The sequence below is a fragment of the Pseudophryne corroboree genome, chromosome 6 (assembly GCF_028390025.1).
Source record: "Pseudophryne corroboree isolate aPseCor3 chromosome 6, aPseCor3.hap2, whole genome shotgun sequence".
Lineage (NCBI taxonomy): Eukaryota > Metazoa > Chordata > Amphibia > Anura > Myobatrachidae > Pseudophryne > Pseudophryne corroboree.
In genome coordinates this window covers 644,703,474-644,730,965 of record NC_086449.1, presented here as the reverse complement: position 1 = coordinate 644,730,965, position 27,492 = coordinate 644,703,474, and the positions used below count along the sequence as shown (strand labels likewise).

General features: G+C 45.4%; 1 protein-coding gene across 6 annotated transcripts in view; it reads left to right on the top strand.

Annotated features, from left to right (window-relative positions):
* PDLIM4 (PDZ and LIM domain 4) overlaps positions 1 to 27,492 on the top strand; it is a 520,316-nt gene that overhangs the window by 331,841 nt on the left and 160,983 nt on the right. For all 6 annotated transcript variants that reach the window (XM_063928187.1, XM_063928188.1, XM_063928189.1 and 3 more), the window contains one exon: positions 14,453 to 14,531. In XM_063928187.1, coding sequence (XP_063784257.1) covers positions 14,453 to 14,531 — 79 coding nt within the window. The remainder of the gene's footprint in view (positions 1 to 14,452; positions 14,532 to 27,492) is intronic.

Here is a 27,492-nt window from a genome sequence, read left to right as displayed (position 1 = left end):
AAGGGTGTCTCTCCTGTGGTGGTTACAGAGTGCTCATCTCCTAGAGGGCCGCAGATTCGGCATTCAGGATTGGGTCCTGGTGACCACGGATGCCAGCCTGAGAGGCTGGGGAGCAGTCACACAGGGAAGAAATTTCCAGGGCTTGTGGTCAAGCATGGAAACGTCACTTCACATAAATATCCTGGAACTAAGGGCCATTTACAATGCCCTAAGTCAGGCAAGACCTCTGCTTCAGGGTCAGCCGGTGTTGATCCAGTCGGACAACATCACGGCAGTCGCCCACGTAAACAGACAGGGCGGCACAAGAAGCAGGAGGGCAATGATGGAAGTGGCAAGGATTCTTCGCTGGGCGGAGAATCATGTGATAGCACTGTCAGCAGTGTTCATTCCGGGAGTGGACAACTGGGAAGCAGACTTCCTCAGCAGACACGATCTTCTCCCGGGGGAGTGGGGACTTCACCCAGAAGTCTTCCACATGATTGTGAACCGTTGGGAAAAACCAAAGGTGGACATGATGGCGTCCCGCCTCAACAAAAAACTGGACAGATATTGCGCCAGGTCAAGGGACCCTCAGGCAATAGCTGTGGACGCTCTGGTAACACCGTGGGTGTACCAGTCAGTGTATGTGTTCCCTCCTCTTCCTCTCATACCAAAAGTACTGAGAATCATAAGAAGGAGAGGAGTAAAGACTATACTCATGGCTCCGGATTGGCCAAGAAGGACTTGGTACCCGGAAATTCAAGAGATGCTCACGGAAGACCCGTGGCCTCTACCTCTAAGAAAGGACCTGCTCCAGCAGGGACCATGTCTGTTCCAAGACTTACCGCGGCTGCGTTTGACGGCATGGCAGTTGAACGCCGGATCCTGAAGGAAAAAGGCATTCCGGATGAAGTCATCCCTACCCTGATCAAAGCCAGGAAGGATGTAACCATACAACATTATCACCGTATTTGGCGTAAATATGTTGCGTGGTGCGAGGCCAGGAAGGCCCCTACAGAGGAATTTCAACTGGGTCGTTTCCTGCATTTCCTGCAAACAGGACTGTCTATGGGCCTCAAATTAGGGTCCATTAAGGTTCAAATTTCGGCCCTGTCAATATTCTTCCAAAAAGAACTGGCTTCTGTTCCTGAAGTTCAGACGTTTGTCAAGGGAGTACTGCATATACAGCCTCCTTTTTGTGCCTCCAGTGGCACCTTGGGATCTCAATGTAGTTTTGGGATTCCTAAAATCACATTGGTTTGAACCACTCACCACTGTGGACTTAAAATATCTCACATGGAAAGTGGTAATGCTGTTAGCCCTGGCTTCAGCCAGGCGTGTCTCAGAATTGGCGGCTTTATCCTATAAAAGCCCTTACCTAATTTTTCATACGGACAGGGCAGAATTGAGGACTCGTCCTCAATTTCTTCCTAAGGTGGTTTCAGCATTTCACTTAAACCAGCCTATTGTGGTGCCTGCGGCTACTAGGGACTTGGAGGATTCCAAGTTGCTGGACGTAGTCAGGGCCCTGAAAATATATGTTTCCAGGACGGCTGGAGTCAGAAAATCTGATTCGCTGTTTATCCTGTATGCACCCAACAAGCTGGGTGCTCCTGCTTCTAAGCAGACGATTGCTCGTTGGATTTGTAGTACAATTTAGCTTGCACATTCTGTGGCAGGCCTGCCACAGCCAAAATCTGTAAAAGCCCATTCCACACGGAAAGTGGGCTCATCTTGGGCGGCTGCCCGAGGGGTCTCGGCTTTACAACTTTGCCGAGCAGCTACTTGGTCAGGGGCAAACACGTTTGCTAAATTCTACAAATTTGATACCCTGGCTGAGGAGGACCTGGAGTTCTCTCATTCGGTGCTGCAGAGTCATCCGCACTCTCCCGCCCGTTTGGGAGCTTTGGTATAATCCCCATGGTCCTTTCGGAGTCCCCAGCATCCACTAGGACGTTAGAGAAAATAAGAATTTACTTACCGATAATTCTATTTCTCATAGTCCGTAGTGGATGCTGGGCGCCCATCCCAAGTGCGGATTGTCTGCATTACTTGTACATAGTTATTGTTACAAAAATCGGGTTATTGTTGTTGTGAGCCATCTTTTCAGAGGCTCCTTCTGTTATCATGCTGTTAACTGGGTTCAGATCACAAGTTGTACGGTGTGATTGGTGTGGCTGGTATGAGTCTTACCCGGGATTCAAAATCCTTCCTTATTGTGTACGCTCGTCCGGGCACAGTATCCTAACTGAGGCTTGGAGGAGGGTCATAGGGGGAGGAGCCAGTGCACACCAGCTAGTCCTAAAGCTTTTACTTTGTGCCCAGTCTCCTGCGGAGCCGCTATTCCCCATGGTCCTTTCGGAGTCCCCAGCATCCACTACGGACTATGAGAAATAGAATTATCGGTAAGTAAATTCTTATTTTTTTACATTCGCCCAGTTCGCATTTCTCATTATAAGTATGTGAAATGCAATATTCGGACCTTATTCAGAGATGAAAGCAGATGGCTTTGTGTTAATCTCCTCACATGCTGGGGGCCGCCCAGCACAGGGCAAGGCCACTTCGGGAACTAAGTAGTGATGAGCGGATTCGGTTTTACTCGGTTTTACTCGGTTCTCAAAACGGCATCTTATTGGCTCACGGATGTCACGTGTTTTGGATAGCCAATAAGATGCCGTTTTGAGAACCGAGTAAAACCGAGTAAAACCGAACCTCGCTCATCACTAGAACTAAGGTGGACCTTTGGCAGCACAGCCTGATTGTGCTGTCAGACAGAGTCTGCCACCATGTTTTTTCTCTCGGGGCGGCTGTGTGTGACGTCACACAACCGCCCCGAAAATTATCCTGGCCAGCCCCAACCTCATTTGGAACGCCCCATACCCCCAATACTGCGGCAAAGCCCCACCCCCACCCACCGACGGCCGCCGCTGTCAGTCACACTGCGGCCGCATCCTTCCTGGATGCGGCTGCAATGTGTAAGGTTGCGCACGCACACAGAGGCTGGTGCGTGTGTGCAGACCACCTGGATGCCTCCGCTGCGTGCAAATGCGTGGCTGCGTCCAGGTCTGAATAACCCCCTTGGTTACAAAAAAAATGAATGAAAGGGTTTGGAGCATATTTTTTCATCAAAACTGCTCCAAAAGCCCTTTAATACATTCAGGTGATACTAAAATAATGTGAAAAGGGGTGAAAACATCCTTCTTTACATCATTTTAGTAAAAAAAAAAAAAGTTAATAAATCTGCCCCGTAGTGAGTATTATAGAAACAAAGGGTATTGCATATAGTACAATTTATTAAATTTTATGTTTGAGCCTCTACTAATAAAGGACAGCTAAAGAGACAGGAGACGGACGGAATTACATGCTAGGATAAAACACAAATGTAAAATAACAGCACAGTAAAGTACACTGCTATATCTACCACAAACAACTCATACAGTACACACGGTGGATCCCATTATTTTAGATTTAGAAACATTTTATTTGCCCACAAGCATATAGTTACAACACGCATGCAGTGCTAGGGAAGCAGTGCCATAATCAGTTATTATAATCCACATACTGCATAATAATTATATTAATTCATGCTAGCAACATATTCATCACCACACTACTCTGACTGCTGCATATGCCCAATGTAAAGTTGCCACTTTAAAACACAATATTTTAGGGCAGTTTCGTGAGGATTAGTTTAATGGAAAGAGGAACATCTTGCCCACATTCCAGGATTACCCTCGTCATACATTCTGTGGAACTGAACATCTTTTACTTAAGGCTTGGAGAGTGTCACAGATATTAACTGTCTGTGAGTTCTCATTTCCCTACTGTTCTCCAGAAAGCATTACCGCACATTACTTTCCAAGGTATATGTCCAAATAAGGCATTCTATATTTAGAATATTTTATGGGCATTTTGCATGGAAAATAGAGTTTGTGGGTAATGCAGAAGGATTTACACTCTCATCGCTTGCCTCAAGACCCCTTGTAATGCATGCTAACACCTTGTTTGCCTTTGTTGCTGCACTTTGACATTGTGTACTGCTGCTAAATCTACTGTCAATGAACACCCCCAAATCCTTTTCTAATACCGTTTCCCCTATATTTTCCCCATTTAATTGGTAATTTGCGTGATTACAGTATTCTTAGTCCCAAAGTGCATAATTTTATACACATCTGACTTGATTACGCTACATATTTTAGTGTGATCTGCAAAAATTTACACTGTGCTTTCTAGTCCTTCTCCTAGATCACTTATAAATATGTTAAACAACAGTGGCCCCAGCACAGAACCCTGCGGTATTCCACTGCTTACTTTAGCCCAGATGGAAAACATCCCATTAACCACCTCTCGCTGTTCCCTGTTATCAAACCAATTACTCACCCATGTACAAATAGTATTTCCTATACCAAGCTTCCTTAATTTGAAAATCAGCCTCCTGTGAGGTACTGTGTCAAAAGCTTTTACAAAATCCAAATAGACCACATCTAATGTGTCATTGAAGCTAATCAAATCAGTTTGACATGACCTACTTCTCAAAAAACCATGCTGGTTCTTGTTAATAGCATGGGAGTTCTCCAAGTAGTCCTGTATACTGTCCCTTAGTATACTTTCCAAAAGTTTCCCCACTATTGATGTCAGACTAACCGGTCTATAGTTACTAGGAAGGAGTTTAATGCCCTTTTTAAATATTGGGACTACCTCTGCTATGCACTCTTATTACAATTAAATAATAATAATAATAATAATAATAATAATAATAATAATAAAATACAGGGTGGGGGGAGGGGTTACAAAAAGGGACCTTTTCACAGAGTGGGGGTTATAAAACATGTGTTTTTTGGGGGCGGCTTCCCATGGAGTGTGGGGCTGCAACTATTAGATTGTAAGATCACCGGGGGTTCGATTGACAATGGGAGGTGGGGAGTTATTTTAGAATGGGACCTATGACCTATGGACATGGAGGGATAGGGAATGCAAAACACTATATTATATTATATATATATATATATATAACACAAGCAGAAGACTAGTAAAACTGCAGATGGTGAGAAACATCATGAATGGTATCTTGCTAGACGTGTTATAAAGATTTAATCCGGTACGCATTTACTTATTTTTAGTGTCACCATACACTTTAAAAAACTTACTACACCATAGGCGCTTGTTCTTCTCCATCCTTTTTGCTACAGAATTTATGCCATATACCTATGGTACACTGAAGAACTGAGCAGCCACCCTGAAGAGTGGAAGGTGTTGACAAAGATTTATTAAAGCCTTGAAAGACTTTGTTTTCAGCCTCTCGTGGCTACCATATTAGCAAAATATAAATTGTTCAGATAAGTATTTTATTACTGTCGATTCCTAGAGAAGCGCACTGGTCTACACATCTTTCTATATATATATATATATATATATATATAAAACAAAGGGTAAGAATAGGCACCTCCTAGTGTAGTATTATGTAAAACAGTGTGCCCAACACCTTCGGTATTACCCCTATAAATTTAAGTTGTAACGTATATGGTGGAATTCCAACCACCTTTCTTAATGGCAAAAATGTCACTCTTTCAATATGCAGTGAAATTAGATGTCATCTGTGGTATCCTGGTGGTAATTCTCCCTTGTTCTTACCTCATGTAAGGGAGATAAGTGCAGAAAAGGACCAATGGTGCAATACGTATTTTTAAAAATAAAAACACACATTTATTCAGAACTAGTCCAATGATAAAAAATTGCCCGTACAATGTAAAAGATTAAAAACAGCTTATCTGTCATTGGTCGTCCATACGAGTAAAAACACTCAACGCGTTTCGTCCGTTGCCCACGGCCTGTACTTCCTCAGGAGTGTGATAGTGTGATCTGTATGGACATATATTTATACCCATAGTAATTAGTCTAATTTAGACAGGAAATTGACAATTTTTCCGGTTTTCCGGAAGTGACGTCACTTCCGCCCAATATATATTTTAATAATTCCTATATTACAAAAAGACCTATCAGTTGAATTAAACTGATGTCCCCCATAGGTGTGCTTAGATGTGCTTTAGAACATAATACAGTTTGCGGGGATCTTAAAGCCCCTGTCCGCCGCGACCGCCAGAAGTTGTGAGCGGACCTGGGCAACACAGCCGCCCTCATTCAGAACGGCCTCAAGGCCCCCTCTGCGCATGCGCCGGCTGGATCAGTCACAGCGCTGTCCGCCGCCGCGTTCAGGAACCCTATGCGTATTGCACCATTGGTCCTTTTCTGCTCTTATCTCCCTTACATGAGGTAAGAACAAGGGAGAATTACCACCAGGATACCCCAGATGACATCTAATTTCACTGCATATTGAAAGAGTGACATTTTTGCCATTAAGAAAGGTGGTTGGAACTCCACCATATACGGTACACCTTAAATTTATAGGGGTAATACCGAAGGTGTTGGGCACACTGTTTTACATAATACTACACTAGGAGGCGCCTATTCTCACCCTTTGTTTTTCAGATTTTAAAAAGGTGCGCTTGAACAGCAAACCACAGGAGGAAAGGGCTGCCACCCTTTAAAAAGGAATCTAGGGGAGTGTATTAGGAAACAAAAGCTATCAATATAATAGCAAAGAAAACCGAACGGCACGGGTTGTTTAAAAGGGTTTTGCGCCTATTACCACCACAATTTGTTCTAAAAAAAAATAAATATATATATATATATATATATATATAACATTTTTAATAAAATATTTGAATATACTGTATTATTTAAAATACTGTTTACAATTTTTGAGAAGTAAACAGTCCTCACAATCTCCAAACGGTTTTTGAGAAAAAAAATCATCTTTTAAGTGGTTAAAAGATTTAAATATAGTTTTATTTTTGTAAACATGTTTGCTATTGCTGGGCATACACGGTCAGATAAAATGAATGTCAGACCGACAATCTGGCTCTGGTACTAGCCAGTGCCTACTGAGCCATTTCCCTCGCTGCACATCCCTGGTAGGGCATAGACTGTCTGACTGGGCAGCAGTGTCCCGCAGTGGGGGGGGAGTTGTGAGGCCTCCTGTCACTCACCGCTCTGCTGTAGAGCAGCGGTGAATAGACGCTATGCGCTTGCGTCTATTCACAGGAGACATAGGGACTTGGGGCATAGCCAGTAGCTCACAGAGCACTAGCCATGCCCCCACTGTGACAAAAATGGAAGGGGTACCCCCTTTTACAGAGGCCATGCCCCTTTTCAGACGGGCACTGCTTCGGCGTGCAGAAGAGTCCCGCATTTAAAATACAAAAAAGTTGGTAGATATGCATTGGAGGGACATGCTGGACAATCCAGCATGCCCGACAGACCCATCGGTCGGCTGCATACACGCTACAGTTATCTAGCCGCTCCGGTTATATCGGATGGATCGGCCAGGTAATTGTAGCGTGTATGCCCAGCATTAGTTTCAACTTTTATTTCTTTATTTTGGTCAGTAAAACATGAAGCCCAATAATTTTTTGATATTTTTTTTTTTAAGTGTTAAATGATAAAAAAATAAAACCCACTGTAATCAGTGGAAATAAGTAAGCCCCTGTAAGTGTTACAAAATCCTATATCATAAAATGCCTAAGCTGCTCCCAGTGGGGCAAGTAGAAAAAAATGTCTTACAGGTACTGTGTGCGCGCACGTCAAAAAAAGTTTGTGACCAAATGCCACATGGGGCGTGATACACCTATGGGGGGAGGGGCAGATACACATATGACCCCAATAGTGCTAGATACACGTTGCCCCACAGTGCCATATATACATTGCCCCACAGTGCCAGATATACATTGCCCCACAGTGCCAGATATACATTGCCCCACAGTGCCATATATACATTGCCCCACAGTGCCAGATACACAAATGCCCCCAGAGTGCCAGATATACATTGCCCCCCAGTGCCAGATACAGATATGCCCCCAGTGCCAGATACTGAAATGCCCCCATTGCCAGATACACATTTCCCCCCAGTGCCAGATATGCCCTCAGTGTCAGATATGCCCCCAGTGCCAGATACACATGTCCCCGCAGTTCCAGATATGGCCACAGTGCCAGATACACATGTCCCCGCAGTTCCAGATATGGCCACAGTGCCAGATACACATGTCCCCCCAGTGCCAGATATGCTCCCAGTGCCAAGTATACATGCCCCCCCCCCTCCCCTGCTGCTCACCGCTGCTGCTGCCGTGTGTGTGTGTGTGTGTGTGTGTGTGAGGGGAGGAGAGCGCAGCCTGCGCCTCTCCTGCCCCTCAGTCTCTGGTGGGTGCGGGTGTCTTAGTTCAATTCAGCGCCGATCCGTGAGCCAATCAAAGCTCGTGGTCCGTGAGCTCTGATTGGCTCACGGGAGGCGCTGAATTGAACGAAGACACTGAGGGGCAGGAGAGGAGCAGTCTGCACTCTCCTCCCCTCACATCAGCGGCGGTGAGCAGCGAAGGGAGGGAGGGAAGGAGCAGCGAGGAGCGTCAGCCCATCGGCGTGGGTACGGCGTACCCACGACTAAATTCCTAAGGGTACGCCGTACCCACCCGTACCCGCACACTTGCACTGCTGGCTGCTCTTCACCTCTATTGTGTGCTCCACAGACCAAATGAAAGTGAAAGTGATTAATCATGCAGGTAGATGTTACAGCCTGCTGAATTACAAATATTGACCTGACTGTTTCATACTTGCAAAATATGGAGAGAGGGTGCTGGAGAGAGAGAGAGAGAGAGAGAGAGAGAGAGTGGGGGTAGGGGTAGGTTTTTGGTGTGGCATTTATAACAACCTTTCATATTCACAATTGACTGGATTTTTTTATCCTTTTGTTTGATTTCCACTTACTGTTAAATTAATCTATGTAAAAGGATAACGCTGCTCCTCACCTCTGTGATGCTGCCGTCGTCCACTGGAGGGTGCCTGACCGAGCGCGGTTTTGGAAAAGGAAATACACACACCCTATGTACACTTCACCCGCACCCCCACCATATACTGCCCCTATATACACAATACTCCTTCATATAGTGCCCCCTATATACAGAGCACCTCCCTCCTCCATGTGATGCTCCCGCCATATACAGCATACTCTGTACCCGCTCATCCATATACTGTACTGCAACCCCAGGTTATTTGCAATCCCGGGACTCTGCAACAAGTAGCAGCAGTAACTAGGAAATGGACGCAGGAACCATCAGACGGTCCTGCAGCGCCCAGAGTGGAGGCACCGGGGACACGTGGCCACTTACCGTGGGGGGAGAAGGTAAATCAGTCTGGCAGGAAAGGGTTAGACCTGTGTGGGGTGAGCAGTGCGGTGACCAGATGGAGAAGGGGTCGTTACTGGTGCTGTAGATGATGTGGGTGAGGAGGAGGCAGATAACTGGATCAGCTGCTTTATATATACTGTGTGCCGGCGGAAGTAGCGGATCTTGCCACGGGCAAGCAGGACTTTTGCCCGGGGCGCCGGCGCCATCCGGAGGGCGCCGCACCGTGGCAAGATCCGCTACTGTGCCCCCCCGCCGCTGTGCCCCCCGCTGTCACCCCCGCCCGTGCCCCCTGCTGGTCCCCCGCTCTGAAGGGAACCAGACGCTACGTGTCTAGTTTCCCTTCGTGGAGGGGACCTTTGGCGCACCGCACAGCATTGTGGCACAGACGCTAGGGGTCATAATTGACCTCTAGTGTCTATGCTGATCGAGGAGAGGAGCGGCGCCGGCAGCTGTCTGCAGCTGTCTGGATCAGGAACGGGGATAGTAAGTATACTTTTTTTTTTTTCATTCCAGAGGCGCTTCAGGGGGCACAAAATGGGGGCGTTACTGACCACGCCCCTGTGTGAAGCCACGCCCCTATAGTTCTGCCCGGGGTGCAACCACAGCAGGAACCAGCCCTGGCCGGCGGAAAGGCAGGGTCCTGTGCTCGTCCCTCCCATACCCCACACAGACCATGCCCAGACCCTTCCGGACAGCTGCTGGCGGCTACTGGCCTTCTCTACCCCCAGACTGGCTGGGAGTTCTGCAGGAGTGGTGCGCTGCAGGTGCCAGTACTGGTGTATATAGTCAGCATCATTATAACCCGTCCATTACAGATATATAGCATCTATATACTGTATCTAAAAGGCTAACGCTACACCCTCAGCATGACAGAGCCCCAGCTTCCAGCAACAGGACTTCCAGAAACTCGGCAGCTCCTGTGTGAGTAGCTACCGTTACATCGGGGGGAGGTACCTTTGCGACCCGAGCACTTTGACAGTCTTTTAACTAGAATATAATAAATCGGTACAAGTAGGGAGGCCAATCCCTGGCCATTTTTTTCAATCCCGGGTATCGGGATTGAAAAATGGTCAATCCTGGGATTGGTGTTTCCCTGTGTGGCCGCCCCCCTCGCCCCGCACACATAACTCACCATACACCGAGGGCGGGCGGGTGGGGAACTTCAGCTGCTCTCTCCCGGCGGCGTGTGACGGCACAGCGTGACCTCTCATTGCATGTCACGCTGCGCTGGGGAGCTTGGAGGAGGAAGCCGGGCAGCGTCTGAGCGTCCTGAGGGGGAACTACTGGGGGACATTACTACTGGGGGGCATTACTACTGGGGGCATTATCACTGGGGGCAAACTACAAGGGGGCTAACTATTGGGGGCAAACTACAGGGCAGTTAACTACAGGGGGAAAACTACTGGGGGGCTAACCTGTAGGGGGGCTAAACTACATGGGGCAAACTACATGAGGGCTAAACTACAGGGAGGCTAAACTACTGGGGGCATTACCACTGGGGGGCTAAACTAAAGGGGGGGTAAACTACTGGGGTCATAACCGCAGGGGCATTACCACTGGGGGCTAAACCACTGTGGGCATAACTACAGGGGCATAACGACTGGGGGCATTAGCACTAAGGGCATTACTACTGGGTGCACTACTAATGAGGGCATTGTAAAGGGGGCACTTCATAAGGGGCACCACTCCTGGGGACATAAGGGGCACTACTACTGGGGGCACCACTACTATGGGCTCTATATAAGGGGCACTACCACTGTGGGCACTACCAGTACAGTGGACATTGCATAGGGGCACTACAACTGTGGGCATTGTATAAGTGGTGCTACTGCTCTGGGCATCATGTGTATTACAGGGTGCTACTACTGTGGGTATTATGTGTATTAGGGGTGCTACTACTGTGGGCTTTGTGTATAAGGGATACTAATGTGTGTCATAACATGAATAAGGGACACTACTATGTGGTGTAATGTGAATAAGATTGTGCTACTGTGCAGCGTAATTTTAATTTGGGATACAATTGTGTGACCACGCCTCTTTCTTTTTGAGACCATGCCCCTTTTTTGGGGCCCGCCCAATACCTTTATTACATGGGTGCCGGGGGGTGAGTTCCACCACCTCTCTAGGACCACTTTAAGCACTGGTTAAGGATGACCCTCAGACATCAGAGGCCCATTCTCTTTCAAGTAGCTCTGACTTTGTAACTGATGTTTATGGCTTTAATACAATTCTCCACCCGGCAAATTTTAGACTCAGATTGCACTGTATTTCAAGAATAGGTGTTAGAAGTAGCAACTTCCTTCTACTTCTGTATATTGAAATGCAAGCACATGCTGAATGCCTGACAGATTGCAAAACACGGCAACAACTAACCACAATTTAATTACTTAAATACCCTGGAATGTCTAAGTGGCAGTGTGGGAACTTATCTACAATATATTTCATAAGTTCTCTACAAATGGCATGATAAGTAATGCTTGTAATCGAAATATTGTATTAGTCATGATGGTAATTATTTCACATATTGTACATACATTGGAGAACCATATCCATTATATCATTTCCTGCATTATCTGAAATTATAATGTCTGCAGAACATTGCCTTTACACTATTGCAAAAGACAATCTTCCTAGGGGTATATTTACTAAGATGCATGTTTTTAGAAGTGGAAATGTTTCCCACAGCAACAAGTTAATAGCTGGAATCTGATTGGTTGCAGGTTAGTAAATATACTCCATAGAATCTGTATTAATTGTGTTAAACCAAACAAAATATATATATTTTATGTATTGTAAAGAGTATAATCTATGGGGCAGATTTCCTTGATGGATTTTCAATGCTGATGATGATTGGGGATGTTGACTGAGTTCAAAGTATGATAGAAATTACTGCTAACCAAGCCTAATTTAGCATTAATGACTATTGCTGTTATAGAAACATTGGTAGAAGCTGACAATTATCCGCTGCTTTTGAAAATCAGACATATACTGTAGTAATTTGCAACTATCTCATTTCAATAATATGTGTTAAAAATGGAATCAGATTATTGTTATTGTGCAATATTCTCTGATGTTATTTGCAGCACTGCCCTGCCCACTTTAAGAGGGGAATCCAATTAGCCGTGGTAATTTACCGCAGGCTAATTGATGCAGTAAGGCTATTCAATTAGCCCCGAAGGCAACCCACAAGCTGCATTTAATGCAGATTATTATTTTTTTTCGAGCCTGAGAAGGTTCAAAAATAAATCCTTGATAAATACCCTGTTTTCTGGTGCCACAACTATGTTAACACATACTGTAGGTCCGGGAACTTATCCCAAATTCTATCGGTTAACGGCCATTAATAGTTAATTTACAGGGCGAAAAAAAGGGGCTCTAATTAAATAGCCCAGAGCGTTAATGCCCAATGCTACCACCCTTTTTTACACCCAGTAAATTATTGGGGCTAATTGAATTCCCCCCTGAGGGGTATATTCAATTAAAGTCGGATCCATTCCATGTATTTGTCGGAATGGATCCGACAACCCCTATTCAATCCCCATCTTAATTTGACTTTTTCAAGTCGAATTTAAGATGGGACGCAGAGGAGGCGAGGGGGCGAGCTGCGGGGGGGGGGGGGGGGGGGGGACAGCCGGCGGGCGTACAGGAAAGATCAGCGCTACAGTAGCGCTGCAGCAGGATGTCTTTCAGCCGCCCACCACCTGTGCAAATATGCGCAATTTGCTTCATATTCACATGAATTATGCAAATAGTCCAGCCCCACCCCCATCGAAGCCCACCTGCATGTCCTCTTCGGGCTTCTTCCAGAGAGGAAACTGCCAAAGTAGCAGGTATACTGAGGGCACCACCCCTTACTCAAGGGTCAGGTTCCAGACTGTGCATTCAATTTAAACATTGTTACTTTATTAGAGGGTCGGTTACCTGAATAAACAGGATGACAGATAAACAAAGCTGCTTGGTTCGCTCTATGGAAACTACACCAAGATTCACCTGATGTTTAGCCAAGCGTCTGTGGTGGCTGGCCACACCCATGTAAACATGGCCCCTACCACTGCATTCACTCGGGCACCAGTTTGACACTGCATCCAGTGGCATTTTGCACAATTTTCTATTTATAAGTGTACATTTGAAAACCATATTAATAAAATGAACAAATCATTATTAAATAATAATAATAATAATAATAATAATAATAATAATAATTTTTATTTATATAGCGCTCTTTCTCCAATAGGACTCAAGGCGCTTAACAGATACATAGCATAATATAGTACAGAAAATAATGAAGTACATTTTCATAAAATACAGAAGCATGTAGTTACTAAAGGGACACTATGGAAATGCTTGAGTAAACAGAAAAGTCTTGAGTCTACTTTTGAAGGATTCTATAGTTGGGGCCTCTCGCACTGTGCGGGGAAGTGAGTTCCATAGAGTCGGAGCCGCATGACTAAAAGCTCGACCCCCAGATGAATTACGGTAGATTCTAGGTACTGCTAAAAGTCCTTCATCTACAGATCGCATATATTAAAGCATATGCTTGTATAGTTATTATATGTACTTTCAATTCGCACTATGTCACTGACTAAGTTGGCGTTAAATTCTAGTACTGGGAGTTTTTCCTGTGCTGGAAAGAGCATTTTTCCACATTGAGATGACTATGACGAATTGTTGGTGCGGGATCAGTACGAGATTCCGGCGGTCGGGATCCCAGCGTTCAGGAGACCGACACCGGGAGCCCGACAGCCAGTATCCCGGCGGCGAGCGCAGCGTGTCCCCTCGCGGTCTCGCTGCGGTTGCCACAGGGTTCTATTCCGCTTCGGGTAGTGGCATGGACCACCACCCAAGAGGGGTAACCAGCCGGTAGTCGGGACTCCGACCGCCGGTATTTCAGCTGGTGTCGGGATCCTGACCGCCGGGATCCCGACAGGTGGTAAATTGACTGCCTCCCGTTGGTGCATGTCCTGCAGCTTTCACCAAATACAGCAAAAAATAGTTTTTTACAAAGTAGAATTTGCCTTTATGTAGCTCTGCTGCTGTATAAGAGAACTCACTGGTGTCTAACATCTACAGAGCTATATATGGGTGGATGTACAGTAATGAGTCAAGTATGACGTGCGCTACTGTTACTAATTGACTGCATTGTTGTTTGCCAGGAATGGTTGTGTTATGTGATTCAGACCATTCTTTAGCTGTCATTGACTGCGATAAGCAAGTGATGTTAGTTTACCCTTTGGTTACAGGTGTGAGAGAAGGCCATGGTCACCCACAGAAGAAATCGGACAGCAGCCTCGCAAATATAGCCTGGAATCAGAGTTACAGGTGAGAGAGACACTGAGAATTCATAAAAAAAGGTTCATTCTAAATGGATCTCTAAATCTACAAAGCAGCTAGCTAGTGTGCGAGTACTTCCATTCTGCTTCGGGACACGAGATTTCAGAGCAGCAGTATAATATAGAAAAGACTACCACCAGCCAAGTCTAAAAGCTGGCTACACACTGGGGCAACTTGACGGCTGACTGGCCGTCGCAACCCTGAGTAAGTAACTTACTGATGGTCTGCTCGCTGTGTCATCCTGACGTCACATTTGAAATTGCCTACCCAGCTTTGACTTCAGTCCCCGCAGCTGCCAACCTGCATACACAGCCAGATGCGCCAATATATCTTCAGATATCAGCTGTGCTGCACAGCAGACGCGATATGTCTGTAAACTACGTTGTTCACAGACATATCGAGTGTACAAACCCGCCAAGCAGCTATTATATCGGTCATTTGCTCGGACGGATGATATATTGCCCAGTGTGAACCCAGCTTTAGACAAGGAGCCCACATGTGATAGTCTGCGAGATAGGATGGTCTGATACTTTCTTTTGAGACTCAACTCACAGGAGTTAAAGCTAAAATCTCTAGCTCACTCACGATATGGGTCACTGTACTGGCCTTCTGCAATTTGTGCCTCGTATTCTATATTACAACTAATGGCAGCCACCCATACCTCATGTTGCTTATTTTCCTACTTATCAGCCAAACATACCTTTTTCATTCACATTTGGGAAATGTTGCATATTATAGTGTTGCACACCTACATGTCAAATGATACACAATTGGTAGTGTCCACTATAGCCTCTCATATGGAATTGCCACTGTTTCCTTAAATTGATCCTTTAAACATAGCATATATTAGCCTGGATGGCATCATGCATTCTGTAGATTCTGCTCTGTGTTTCTCTAGATGTTCTATGATTTTGCTGTTGACAGCAACATACTGTAAGATCTCAGATGTGCTTAAAAAATAGAGCTTGTGCAGACACATATCGTGTAACAGTTTGCTCATGCCATGTTGCCGGTGCAATGTAATGTGAGCAAGGTGCCATCACCACTCAGACTCTGGGCCAGATGTACTAAGCCTTGAAAAGTGATAACTTGCACGGTGATAAAGTACCGACCAGCCAGCTCCTGTCATTTTTCAATTAAAGGGGTTTATTCATGAAGCAGTGAAAAGTGTGGAGAAGTGAGCCAGTGGAGAAGTTGCCTATGGCAACCAATCATCTGCTCTGTATAATTTTAAAGTATGCAAATTATAAATGTTACGTCAATGCTGATTGGTTGCCATGGGCAACTTCTCCACTGGCTCGCTTCTCCACACTTTTCACTGCTTCATGAATAGAACCCCCAGTCTGTAACATGGCAGTTAGGGGCTGATTGGCTGGTACTTTATCACCGTGCTATTTATCACTTTTCAAGGCTTAGTACATCTCCCACATGATCACTGATGGTGCTGCCTGCAGGACTATGCTGCTCATACCAGCCGCATCCCCAGTGCTGGGATGCTGACCGCATCCAGTGTAAATCATGGGGCCGGCAGGCGAGCAACAGTAGCTTGCCCGTGGTGTCTATAATTGCTGACACTTTGATCTGAATCACATCTTATACTGACACTTATTGTAACATTCTAATACGCCTTTTGGCTACACTTTCCCATAACCATAATCCATTATGATATATGAATACAATAGGTGCTTGGACTGTAGTCAGATCCACTGTAAGATAAATATAGATCATTCCATTCAGGTTCTTGAGGTAGTTAGAAATGCTTGTCACAGTGAACAGAGAAACATCTCTCACCGTACGTTTCAGTGGCTCAGAAATTGCTCCCAGTCATTCGCTCGGGGTCAAGTAGCAACAAGGATCTGAGGCCCAGTTACCGTTTTTAGTCTGGCTTCTGGCTGACATCTGAAGGGAACCTTTATTACAGCATATCTTCCTCCATCTGCTGTTTTCCTTTGGACACCATAATCAGAGTGGAAATATATTATGTACAAGCTTTCCCCTGACAGAGGAAATTGTTGGCTGTTCACGTGTGATTGATGGAAATGCTGGAACTCACATTCTCTCTAACAATAAGCAGAAGTCGTAGTACCAGAGGGTGCATGCAACTGCTAGCAAAGCTACATGTATGGTATTAGTCCCTGCCTGCTTGAACTAATAATTTATATCTGTATATATGTACTGTAGTACATTACACAAGCACATAGTGCTTCATTACAGTATGAATAAATAGCTAGAATTATAACTTTTAGCCCAACTATGAAAATGAATTACATCGAGCATTGAGTACTACTGAGAAACACAGCAAGCATCTCTGAAAAGCTAAGGGGTATGAATGATGGAATAATAACCCCCTTCTGCTGCTTGCAGTACAGTAATGTTACCTGCACGCACAATGCTGGAGCCACGGAGCAGTGCATGTGCATTTTCCCTGGCAGCATCATGCTGTTGGAACGTCGGTGATAAATATGAAGAGACGCTTGATGCAAATACCTATTTTTGAGAAAATAAACAAAAAACAAAGACAAAATAAAATAAACACATGGGGAGAATGATCAAATCTTGGGGGCCAATGTTTAATAATGCCGTGATTATTACCAGTCCGTATCGCGATGGGCTTTTTCATTTATACAGCAATTCTCCTTCTATGTACTAAAGAAAACTTGCAGGGGCAGAGATTAGTTATAACTGCTGTCCCTGCCACAGCTGGCTGATGGTGTGGGAGATTATCCGATACTGCGTCCTAGGGTGCAGCTCAATCAGTAATACAGCAGCAGGTGTGACGCCCCCTACTGCTGCATTACCATATTAGAGCTATCGTTGCTACTTCCATGGAAGTGGCAGCGATAGCTCCTCCATCCTCATCTGACTGAGGGCCCGTGTCAGTTCATCGAGCCAGATGGAGGCTCTTGGAGTGGGAGCGTAAACCCCCTTTTGCGAATATGCCTCCATAAGCATAAAGCGGTTGTTCATGTTATCTGTGGATGGCATAAACAAGCAGAGCCAAACCCTGAAAAGGTTTGGTATATAGAGGTCAGACCGTATCCCAATTGAGGATAAAGGGGTCTATTCATGTAGAAAACGAAATCAGAATTGCTACTTATCACTATACATCGCATCGCTTCGATGCGATGTATAGCTGTGATAAGTAGCAATTCATGTATACTTACCCTTCCGACGATGCGCTGCGGTGTCTGGGGCTCCTGCGGTGAGGTCTTCTCCGGCGGTCCCTCCCTGCGATGCGCGGAGTCCAGCGACGGTCCCTTTGCGCATGCGCAGCTGGATGACCTCCCGGCAGGCCGCAGTGGTTGCTGGGAGGTCGGGGGGCGGAGCCAGCACGAGGTGCCGAGCAGCGATCAGGGAAGCATTGAGCTTCCCTGACGTCTCCGCACCGCAGTTCAGGTTACGCCGTCCTCAGATGGCGAACCTGAACTCCATGGAGAAGCGGAAAGCAGAGCTTTCCGCACCTTCATGAATCGCACTCACCATACAAAGGTATGGTGATGCGATTCAGGCACAGAGCGGGGGTACCGCTGGAGAAGTCAGAGACTTCTCCACGGTAACCGGCTCTGTGAATTGCGGTAAGCAGAGAAAAGCCCTGTTTACCGCAAAACAGGGCTTTTCTCTGCTACATGAATAGACCCCAAAGTCTGCAGCGCTAATTCGCCATCTACAGAAATATCCAGTTAGCACATAGCAGCAATTCATAAAATTATGCAGAAACTGTTTGTACAAAGCTGCCTTGAGGAAGCCCGATAACGAAGCGAAATGCGCATTGGTGGACAGTGTGTCACGTCCTAGACATACATGTAAATAATTTATTTATTTATATATTCCTAATACTGCAATCATAGCTGATGAATCCCGTGTGTGCTTTTGCTTCACCGCGGTCTTTATCAAGATAGCGGCGGAGACAGCATCGTGGGATCACAGCAGTGTGTAGCAGGTCCGATCATAACGGCCCAGAACAGCGGGGACGCCTGCCTGACATAGTGCACAAACACACAGTCATTTGTATATTTTATCAGTGAGAAAATGTTCATGCCAATATAAGTAACACAATTATGCCTATTTGAAAAGGAGCATTATCTGTGGGTGCGGAGTTCAGCAACCCAGAATAAAGTTTATACAGCAGTGAAAAAACGGATGGTTATAACCATTTAGCAAGCTCTAGATCAATATTACCTGTAATAACAGGGATCCATATACATTATTACTATCATCACAGGTGGACCATAATAATAAAAACTAAATGATCCATGGTTGGGAATCATAATCCCAAGTATAATTAATTTTAGATTTAGCCATCAGAGCCATTGCAGCTGAATGTTGTGTGGCTACAGGCAGAGGATCAACATATTTAAAACCCTGTATTCACTAGCTGTCAGACAGACTAGTTACGCGTCTGAGAATGAGAGTGGCTATTATTGATACAAAGTAACAAATATGCTTCATTACTAAGTATCACCCAGAATATAACCTCTCAGGGTTACAACATTATAAATTTGATATTCTCATGTCTGTGGTTTAAATACCACAAACCTCAGCACATAACATATTATAAATATTGGTTTCCTATACACAACTCACTGTTAACATACATATAGGAATGCCATCTATAAAAAGTTAAGAGACGTGACATGTGATATTTTAAATATCTTTATTCACATTTATATATATTTCTTTCACTTTTTCTTTTTCTAATATTTATTTTTACTTCGCTCAGTCAGCCTATTATAGGCTAAAGATATAATAAATATAGAACAAATATAAATTACAAGCTATACAGGCTGTTGAATAGAGTGTTTTGTTGATACTTGTTTTTAAATTAATAAAACAAATTTTAACAGTAATTGAAACTAAGGGAAGGAGTGCTCCCAATTAAATCCAATTCCTTTTCCCTTCTCGTAGTATATCATATTTTGATAATTGGTGGGCTGCACCCAACACAGATAATGCAATAAAATATTGAGACATAATCGTTCCAATCATTAAGCTCTGTGTTCCCTAAAAAGAACCACTTATATTCTGGTGCGGAAAAATCCTTTCTTTTTTTCTCGTTTGTACAAAGCTGTATGGAAACAATGCTTAATACATTTATATACTGTAGGCCTCATGTAGAGAAATAAAGTGGAAACATAGCCCATAGCAATCAACCAACCAGTCACCTTCTAACTGTCATGTCACAGGCTGCACTAGGAAAATGACAGAAGATGATTGGTTACTATGAACAGCTTCTTTACTTTATTTCTCTACAAAATATAGAAAACTCAGAAGGTAAAAATTAAAGACAAAAATATGGCAACATGAAACATAACAGAAAGAAGCTAGAATAAAACAGAGCATGTTATTTGTACGCTCAGTGTATAGAGTGTGGTGTATTTGGGCAGCATCTTCCTGTCTGTGAAACAAGGTTTTTTTTTTTTTTATCCACTTGAAGGAAAATGTTAGAAATCAGTGTTCCCTACTTCTCTGTACGGTTGAACCCTAGAAGCCGTAACCTATATATACTGCTGTGTGTGCAGGGGTCAGATGGAACACATGTGATCTCTGACTGCTGTCCTGCAGGGCAAGGCGTAGCTCTGACCTTCAGCTGGCGTGACCCTGCCACAGGGTTCTGGTGTCCTCTGTCTGATTGTGTACTTGCCCATGTTGATTGCCTCTCAAAGTCAATATGTAATGTTCAACACTACAAGGGCTGCCATTAGTAAATGTTTTTTTCCCCATTTTTTTCTGCGCCGATAGTTCTGCCCTTAAACCCCACTATATGTAAGAAAGCATCCTCATTTAAGATTAGAAATTGTCCCTTTAAATTCTTAACAACCCCCATAGTGTGAGACAAGTGTTGTAATGATCATTTATGTTTTGTGCATATCATTTTAAACGTGAAAGGCTGCATATACAGTATCTTATTATGTTATTGGGAGTCATTCTGACGTTTTAACGCAGAAGAGCGAACAGGTCCCTGCTGTGCATGCGCCGTAGTTCGCCGGCGCATGCCAGACGGCCGAAGGCCGTAGCAGGTATGCGATCGCCTCTGCTTGATTGACAGGCATAGGCGATCGCTGGGCGGAAGGGGGAGGAATGGTGGCGTTTGGCCGCCGTTTCGTGGGTTTGTTCCGGCCAACGCAGGCATGGCCGGACCGAACAGGGGGCGGGGCGCAGCGGTACATACAGTACACACATATGATCACTTTTTCCACATTTCTTGCTGTGGCTATTTATACTGTACGTCCAATATATGCAGGGTAACTGCCAGACCGAGAACAGACTGTTTAATAGTCCCAGGCTGCTTTTTGTCATCCCTGCAGAAATATTTCATTCCACATCTATTAAAAGTAGGATGTGAGGGGGACAGCATCAGGCCGTAATATACTTCTGTGGCTTTCCATTTTGGCATTACAATTAGCAAGACACTCTATCAATAAAGGGAAATTGTGCTTCATGCTTTGGAAAGCTGCTCTCACAGTAGATGATCTCACAAGTTGGCATCATACATGATTACCAGGCTTGTGAGAGCTACAAAGCCTTTGCTGGAGAGCTACTGATACAGTAATATAAGCCAAACACAAATTTGTGACACATGTAGTCGTATTTTACAGTAGGTACATATCACTCGTCTGGGCTGTTGTTCCGTGTGCACTGAGGTCAGTTTGCTTCTAGTACTCCTATGTACAAGCCAGGGCACGCTGGCTGAGCACATTAGCACTCCGTTCCCCCAGTGACTTGTACATTACCGCAAAAATGTGCAACTTGTAAATAAGAGAAATGACTCCAGTGTTTGCAGTGTAACGTGCTGTAACCGGCGGAACACACCTTACACATGTGACATCCTCAGGTACATGTGTGATTAGGTGCACCCTTCCACAGCCAATCTCAGACATACAGTGCATCCAGAAAGTATTCACAGTGCTTCACTTTTTCCACATTTTGTTATATCACAGACTTATTCCAGAATGGAATAAATTAATTTTTCCCTTAAAATTCTACACACAATACTCCATAGTGACAATGTGAAAAAAAGTTTTTTTTTTGCTATTTTTGCAAATTTATTAAAAATAAAAAAACTAAGCATTCACATGTACATAAGTAATCACAGCCTTTGCTCAATACTTTGTTGATCCACCTTTGGCAGCAATTACAGCCTCAAGTCTTTTTGCATATGATGCCACAAGCTTGGCACACCTATCTTTGGGCAGTTTTTCCCATTCTTCTTTGCAGCACCTCTCAAGCTCCATCAGGTTGGATGGGAAGCATCGGTGCACAGCCATTTTCAGATCTCTCCAGAGATGTTTAATCGGATTCAAGTCTGGGCTCTGGCTGGGTCACCCAAGGACATTCACAGAGTTGTCCTGAAGCCACTCCTTTGATATCTTGGCTATGTGCTTAGGGTTGTTGTTCTGCTGAAAGATGAGCAGTCGCCCCACTCTGAGGTCAGGAGCGCTCTGGAACAGGTTTTCATCCAGGATGTCTCTGTACATTGCTGCATTAATCTTTCCCTCTATCCTGACTAGTCTCCCAGTTCCTGCTGCTGAAGAAAAACCTTCCCACAGCATGATGCTGCCACCACCATGCTTCACTGTAGGGATGGTATTGGCCTGGTGATGAGCGGTGCCTGGTTTCCTCCAAACATTACACCTGGCATTCACACCAGAGTTCAATCTTTGTCTCATCAGACCAGAGAATTTTGTTTCTCATGGTCTGAGAGTCCTTCAGGTGCATTTTGGTAAACTCCAGGTGGGCTGCCGTGTGCTTTTTACTAAGGAGTGGCTTCCGTCTGGCCACTCTACCATACAGGCGTTGATTGGTGGATTGCTGCAGAGATGGTTGTCTTTCTGGAAGGTTCTCCTCTCTCCACAGAGGAATGCTGTAGCTCTGACAGAGTGACCATCGGGTTCTTTGTCATCTCCCTGACTAGGGCCCTTCTCCCCCGATCGCTCACTTTAGACAGACGGCCGGCCAGCTCTAGGAAGAGTTCTGGTGGTTCCGAACTTCTTCCATTTATGGATGATGGAGGCCACTGTGCTCATTGGCACCTTCAAAGCAGCAGATATTTTTCTGTACCCTTCCCCAGATGTGTGCCTCAAGACAATCCTGTCTTGGAGGTCTACATATAATTCCTTTGACTTCATGCTTGGTTTGTGCTCAGACATGCACTGTCAAGTGTGGGACCTTATATAGACAGGTGTGTGTCCTTCCAGTGGAAGCAGGATGCACCTGAGCTCAATTGTGAGCTTCGTGGCAAAGGCTGTGAGCACTTGTGTATGTACATGTGATTTCTTAGTGGGTTTTTTTTGCAAAAATCACAAAACTTTTTTTGGGCGTTGTCATTATGGGGTATTGTGTATAGAATTTTGAGGGAAAAAATTAATTTATTCCATTTTGTAATAAGGCTGTAACATAACAAAATGTGGAAAAAGTGAAGCGCTGTGAATACTTTCCGGATGCACTGTATCACACGCATGACAAACCGGCGGCCCTGTATAGTGAGCAGTGGGCCTGATTCAGAGATGTACCCTAGTGCATTCGCAACTGCAATCCTGTACGCAGCGGATGTGCGGAAGTATACTAATGCTCTGAATCAGGCCCTGCAGTAAGAGCGAGTGCTGACTGCGTGTTTCTTATAGAAGTGCATTTATCTAATCGGTGCTGTTTGCTAATACTAAGGGGTCTATTTAGCAAATTAAGTATTTCCTTAAATTTGCTGAAATTGCTTTTTCTGCATGTCTAAAGCAAAATTAACTTTTACATGGAGTTTACATGTAAAGAAGGGGATCTAAGATATAGTATCAACTGCTTTGAACGCATGAGTACTTGGCAGCAGCTGTCGCCATAGTTTTCTATATGAACGGCTATTCAACAAACTCGGAAAAGCTTAGCTCTGGAAATACACTCAACAAACGTGCTCCTCCAACACAGCATCTCTGATGATTAGTCAGATACAGGGTTCCTTGTCATCACAGTCAGATACAGGGTTCATTATCATCACAACAGCTGATAGCAGACAGTGGGCTAGAGGCATCATTGCTTGGAGAGTAATAAAATGGAGAGAGAGAAAACACCAGCCAATCAGCTCCTAACTTCCATGTCACAGGCCCTGTTTGAAAAATGTCAGTTAGGAGCTGGTTAGCTGGTCATTTATCCCTTTCCATTTTATCACTCTCCAAGCGATGACGCATCTGGCCCAGTGACAGTTCCTGGGTTGTAGCAGACACCTTGTTTAATCATAGAAATATTCAGTTCTGGTATTCCGGAGTGCCGCATCTCTTGCCTAGTGCACATGCACACGTAGATATATTTGATATAAATCCTTTCCTTTAACAAACAGTGACTATAGAACTGTGTACTTGCCATGACACTGGTCCACTATCTTTAAATGAAATAAAGCCCACTGTATGAAGTGTATAGGTGTACAGGTCTGATTTCTGTAAAGGCTTGTTCAGTGGGGAGCGTGGCGTGGGCAGGACAAGCATGGAGTAGGTTGCCGTAACTTGGGGGTATGGTCATACAGGGTGGGGGGAACTGGGGGATGGGTGTTCTTACATTGTTGTCCACCATACTTTAGAGACATTGGCTGATGTAAATTTTAATTACTTCTATTGTTAATAGTCTGGTACTTGGCTAATGTACGAATGCTTGAGACTAATTGACATCTGTGTGGCCTAGTCTAGTATTGGATCCTAAGGTATTTCCTATTAGCTGTCGATAATTTTTATATAGAGTTAGTTTGATGCTTTTTACAGGGTTGACCTTCCTGTCATTCTGATGGTGCTTTCCTCTTCTTTTCTATTGTTTGTCTGTTGCAGGGTCTGACTGGTGCCTTCAGGCACTTGTCTTATTGCTGTTATGCCATATGGAGTTAGGTGCTTGTGGGCAGGGCCAGTGCAAGGTCTCTATGCACCCTAGGCAAAGCTTCAACCCGGTGCCCCCAGCTTCAACCCGGTGCCCCCTAACCTGCAACCCCCCTGCAAGAGGTGCATCAGGGCTATGAGGAGCAGCCATTGGGTACCCCTCGCTAGCCATAGTTACATCCGCATCCTATGCGCCTTCACATGACTTGATGTTACTCATGTCGGCACAGAGGAAGCGCTGAGGCACTATGTGGTACAGCCTGATAGTGGTGGCTGCACTTGATTAGACCCGCAGCAGCAGCCAGCGCAGTGTAAAAGGAGGAGGCTGCATTCAGAGACATCCTTCAGTTTTTTGCTAGATGAATTCAGTGGCGCCCTCCAGGAGCTGGCGCCCCTAGGCAGCCGCCTAAAGCTGCCTAATGGTAGAGCCGGCCCTGCTTGTGGGCTATGCGTATTGTGACAGAAACACATACACAGAGTACAGTCCAACTCACTTTATTTCCACCTCAGACAGGTTACACAGTACATGCAGGTTTTGCAGGTCAGGTTTTACAGGCAGTCTTTCAAACAGTAGCACAACATTCCAGGTTCTGGTAATCACAACTACTATAGTACAGATTCCAAATGGCTCCTAGTCTCCTAACGTAACCCCAGACCCCCAACCTATGGCCTGGCCCAGTGGCGTGCGGTGAGGTCAGTGGCTGGTGAGGCACTTCCATAATGTCTGCCGAATCCTGGCGATGACCCCTACCGCCGCCGAGCCAATGCCCGCTACTGCCTCTGAGCCGATGCCTGCTGACACCGCCAATGGCTTACAAACTCGGCCACCATCAACTGACACAGCCCTCCGCCACTAATTTGCATCTCAGTCCGATGCCGCCAATGCCCGCTGCCTGCCTGCTCATCATAAAAAAATAAAAATTAGTGTTTGGGACTGGGAAGGGAGTGGGAGGAGGACATGAATGCAGTTTTGTTGTCCAGGGCTTCCAGTAACTTGATGTAAAAAAAAAATGTGTGAGGTCCCCCCTCCTAAGTATAACCAGCCTCGGGCTCTTTGAGCCGGTCCTGGTTGTTTAAATACTGGGTAAAAAAATTGGACAGGGGTTCCCCGTATTTAGACAACCAGCACCGGGCTCTTAGTCCAGTCCTGGTTCCAAAAATACGGGGGACAAAAGATGTCCCCAGCACCCCTGGGTGGTGGGTGCCGGGCTGATAGCCATGTGTGTAAAAAAAGAATATTGGTTTTTGTTGTGGAACTACAAGGGTCAGCAAGCCTCCCCCGCTTGCTGGTACTTGGAGAACCTCAAGTACCAGCATGCGGGGAAATAAAGGGTCCGCTGGTACCTGTAGTTCTACAACAACAAAAATACCCAAATAAAAACACAACACACACACACCGTGACAGTAAAATTTTATTATAACACATGTACACACTCACACATACTTACCTACATCCCACGCCGGTCACGTCCACTTGTCCATGTAGAATCCAATAGGGTAGGGGTACCTGTAAAAATGAGAGAGATTACTTACCTACATCCCACGCCGATCACGTCCACTTGTCCAGTAGAATCCATTACCTGGAAAATAAGTAAGTTACACATAAAAATTTCAACCCACAGGAGGGGGGAAAAGGGGAGAGAGAGAGAGAGAGAGAGAGAGAGAACAAATTATGGCAGACAGCTTCCCCTTTTTACACATTACGGCAGACAGCACCCCCCTTTTTACACATTACGGTAGACAGCGTCCCCTTTTTACACATTACGGCAGACAGCGCGCCCTTTTTTACACATTACGGCAGACAGCGCCCCCCTTTCTCTAACGTCCTAGTGGATGCTGGGACTCCGTCAGGACCATGGGGAATAGCGGGCTCCGCAGGAGACAGGGCACATCTAAATAAAGCTTTTAGGATCACATGGTGCGTACTGGCTCCTCCCCCTATGACCCTCCTCCAAGCCTCAGTTAGGTTTTTGTGCCCGTCCGAGAAGGGTGCAATCTAGGTGGCTCTCCTAAAGAGCTGCTTAGAAAAAGTTTTTTTAGGTTTAAATCTCAGTGAATCCTGCTGGCAACAGGATCACTGCATCGAGGGACTTAGGGGAGAGATTTCCAACTCACCTGCGTGCAGGATGGATTGGAGTCTTAGGCTACTGGACACTTAGCTCCAGAGGGAGTCGGAACACAGGTCCTCCTGGGGTTCGTCCCGGAGCCGCGCCGCCGATCCCCCTTACAGACGCTGAAGACGGAGGTCCGGAAAGCAGGCGGCAGAAGACTCCTCAGTCTTCATGAAGGTAGCGCACAGCACTGCAGCTGTGCGCCATTGTTGCTACACGTCTCACTGATTCAGTCACGGAGGGTGCAGGGCGCTGCTGGGGGCGCCCTGGGCAGCAATATTAAATACCTTTAGTGGCAAAATAAATACATCACATATAGCCATTAAGGCTATATGTATGTATTTAACCCAGGCCAGTTTTCTTAAAACCCGGGAGAAAAGCCCGCCGAAAAAAGGGGCGGAGCTTATTCTCCTCAGCACTCAGCGCCATTTTCCTGCTCAGCTCCGCTGGTGAGGAAGGCTCCCAGGACTCTCCCCTGCACTGCACTACAGAAACAGGGTAACAAAGAGAAGGGGGGCATAATTTGGCGATATTGATATATTAAAAGCGCTTATATCAAAAACAACACCTTCTAGGGTTGTTTATATACATTTATAGCGCTTTTGGTGTGTGCTGGCAAACTCTCCCTCTGTCTCCCCAAAGGGCTAAGAGGGTCCTGTCTTCGATTAGAGCATTCCCTGTGTGGCTGCTGTGTGTCGGTACGTGTGTGTCGACATGTATGAGGACGATGTTGGTGTGGAGGCAGAGCAATTGCCGGTAATGGTGATGTCACCCCCTAGGGAGTCGACACCGGAATGGATGGCTTTAGTTATGGAATTACGTGATAATGTTAGCACATTACAAAAGTCAGTTGACGAAATGAGACGGCCGGAAAACCAGTTAGTACCGGCTCAGGCGTCTCAGACACCGTCAGGGGCTGTAAAACGTCCCTTACCTCAGTCAGTCGACACGGGTACCGACACAGATGAATCTAGTGTCGACGGTGAAGAAACA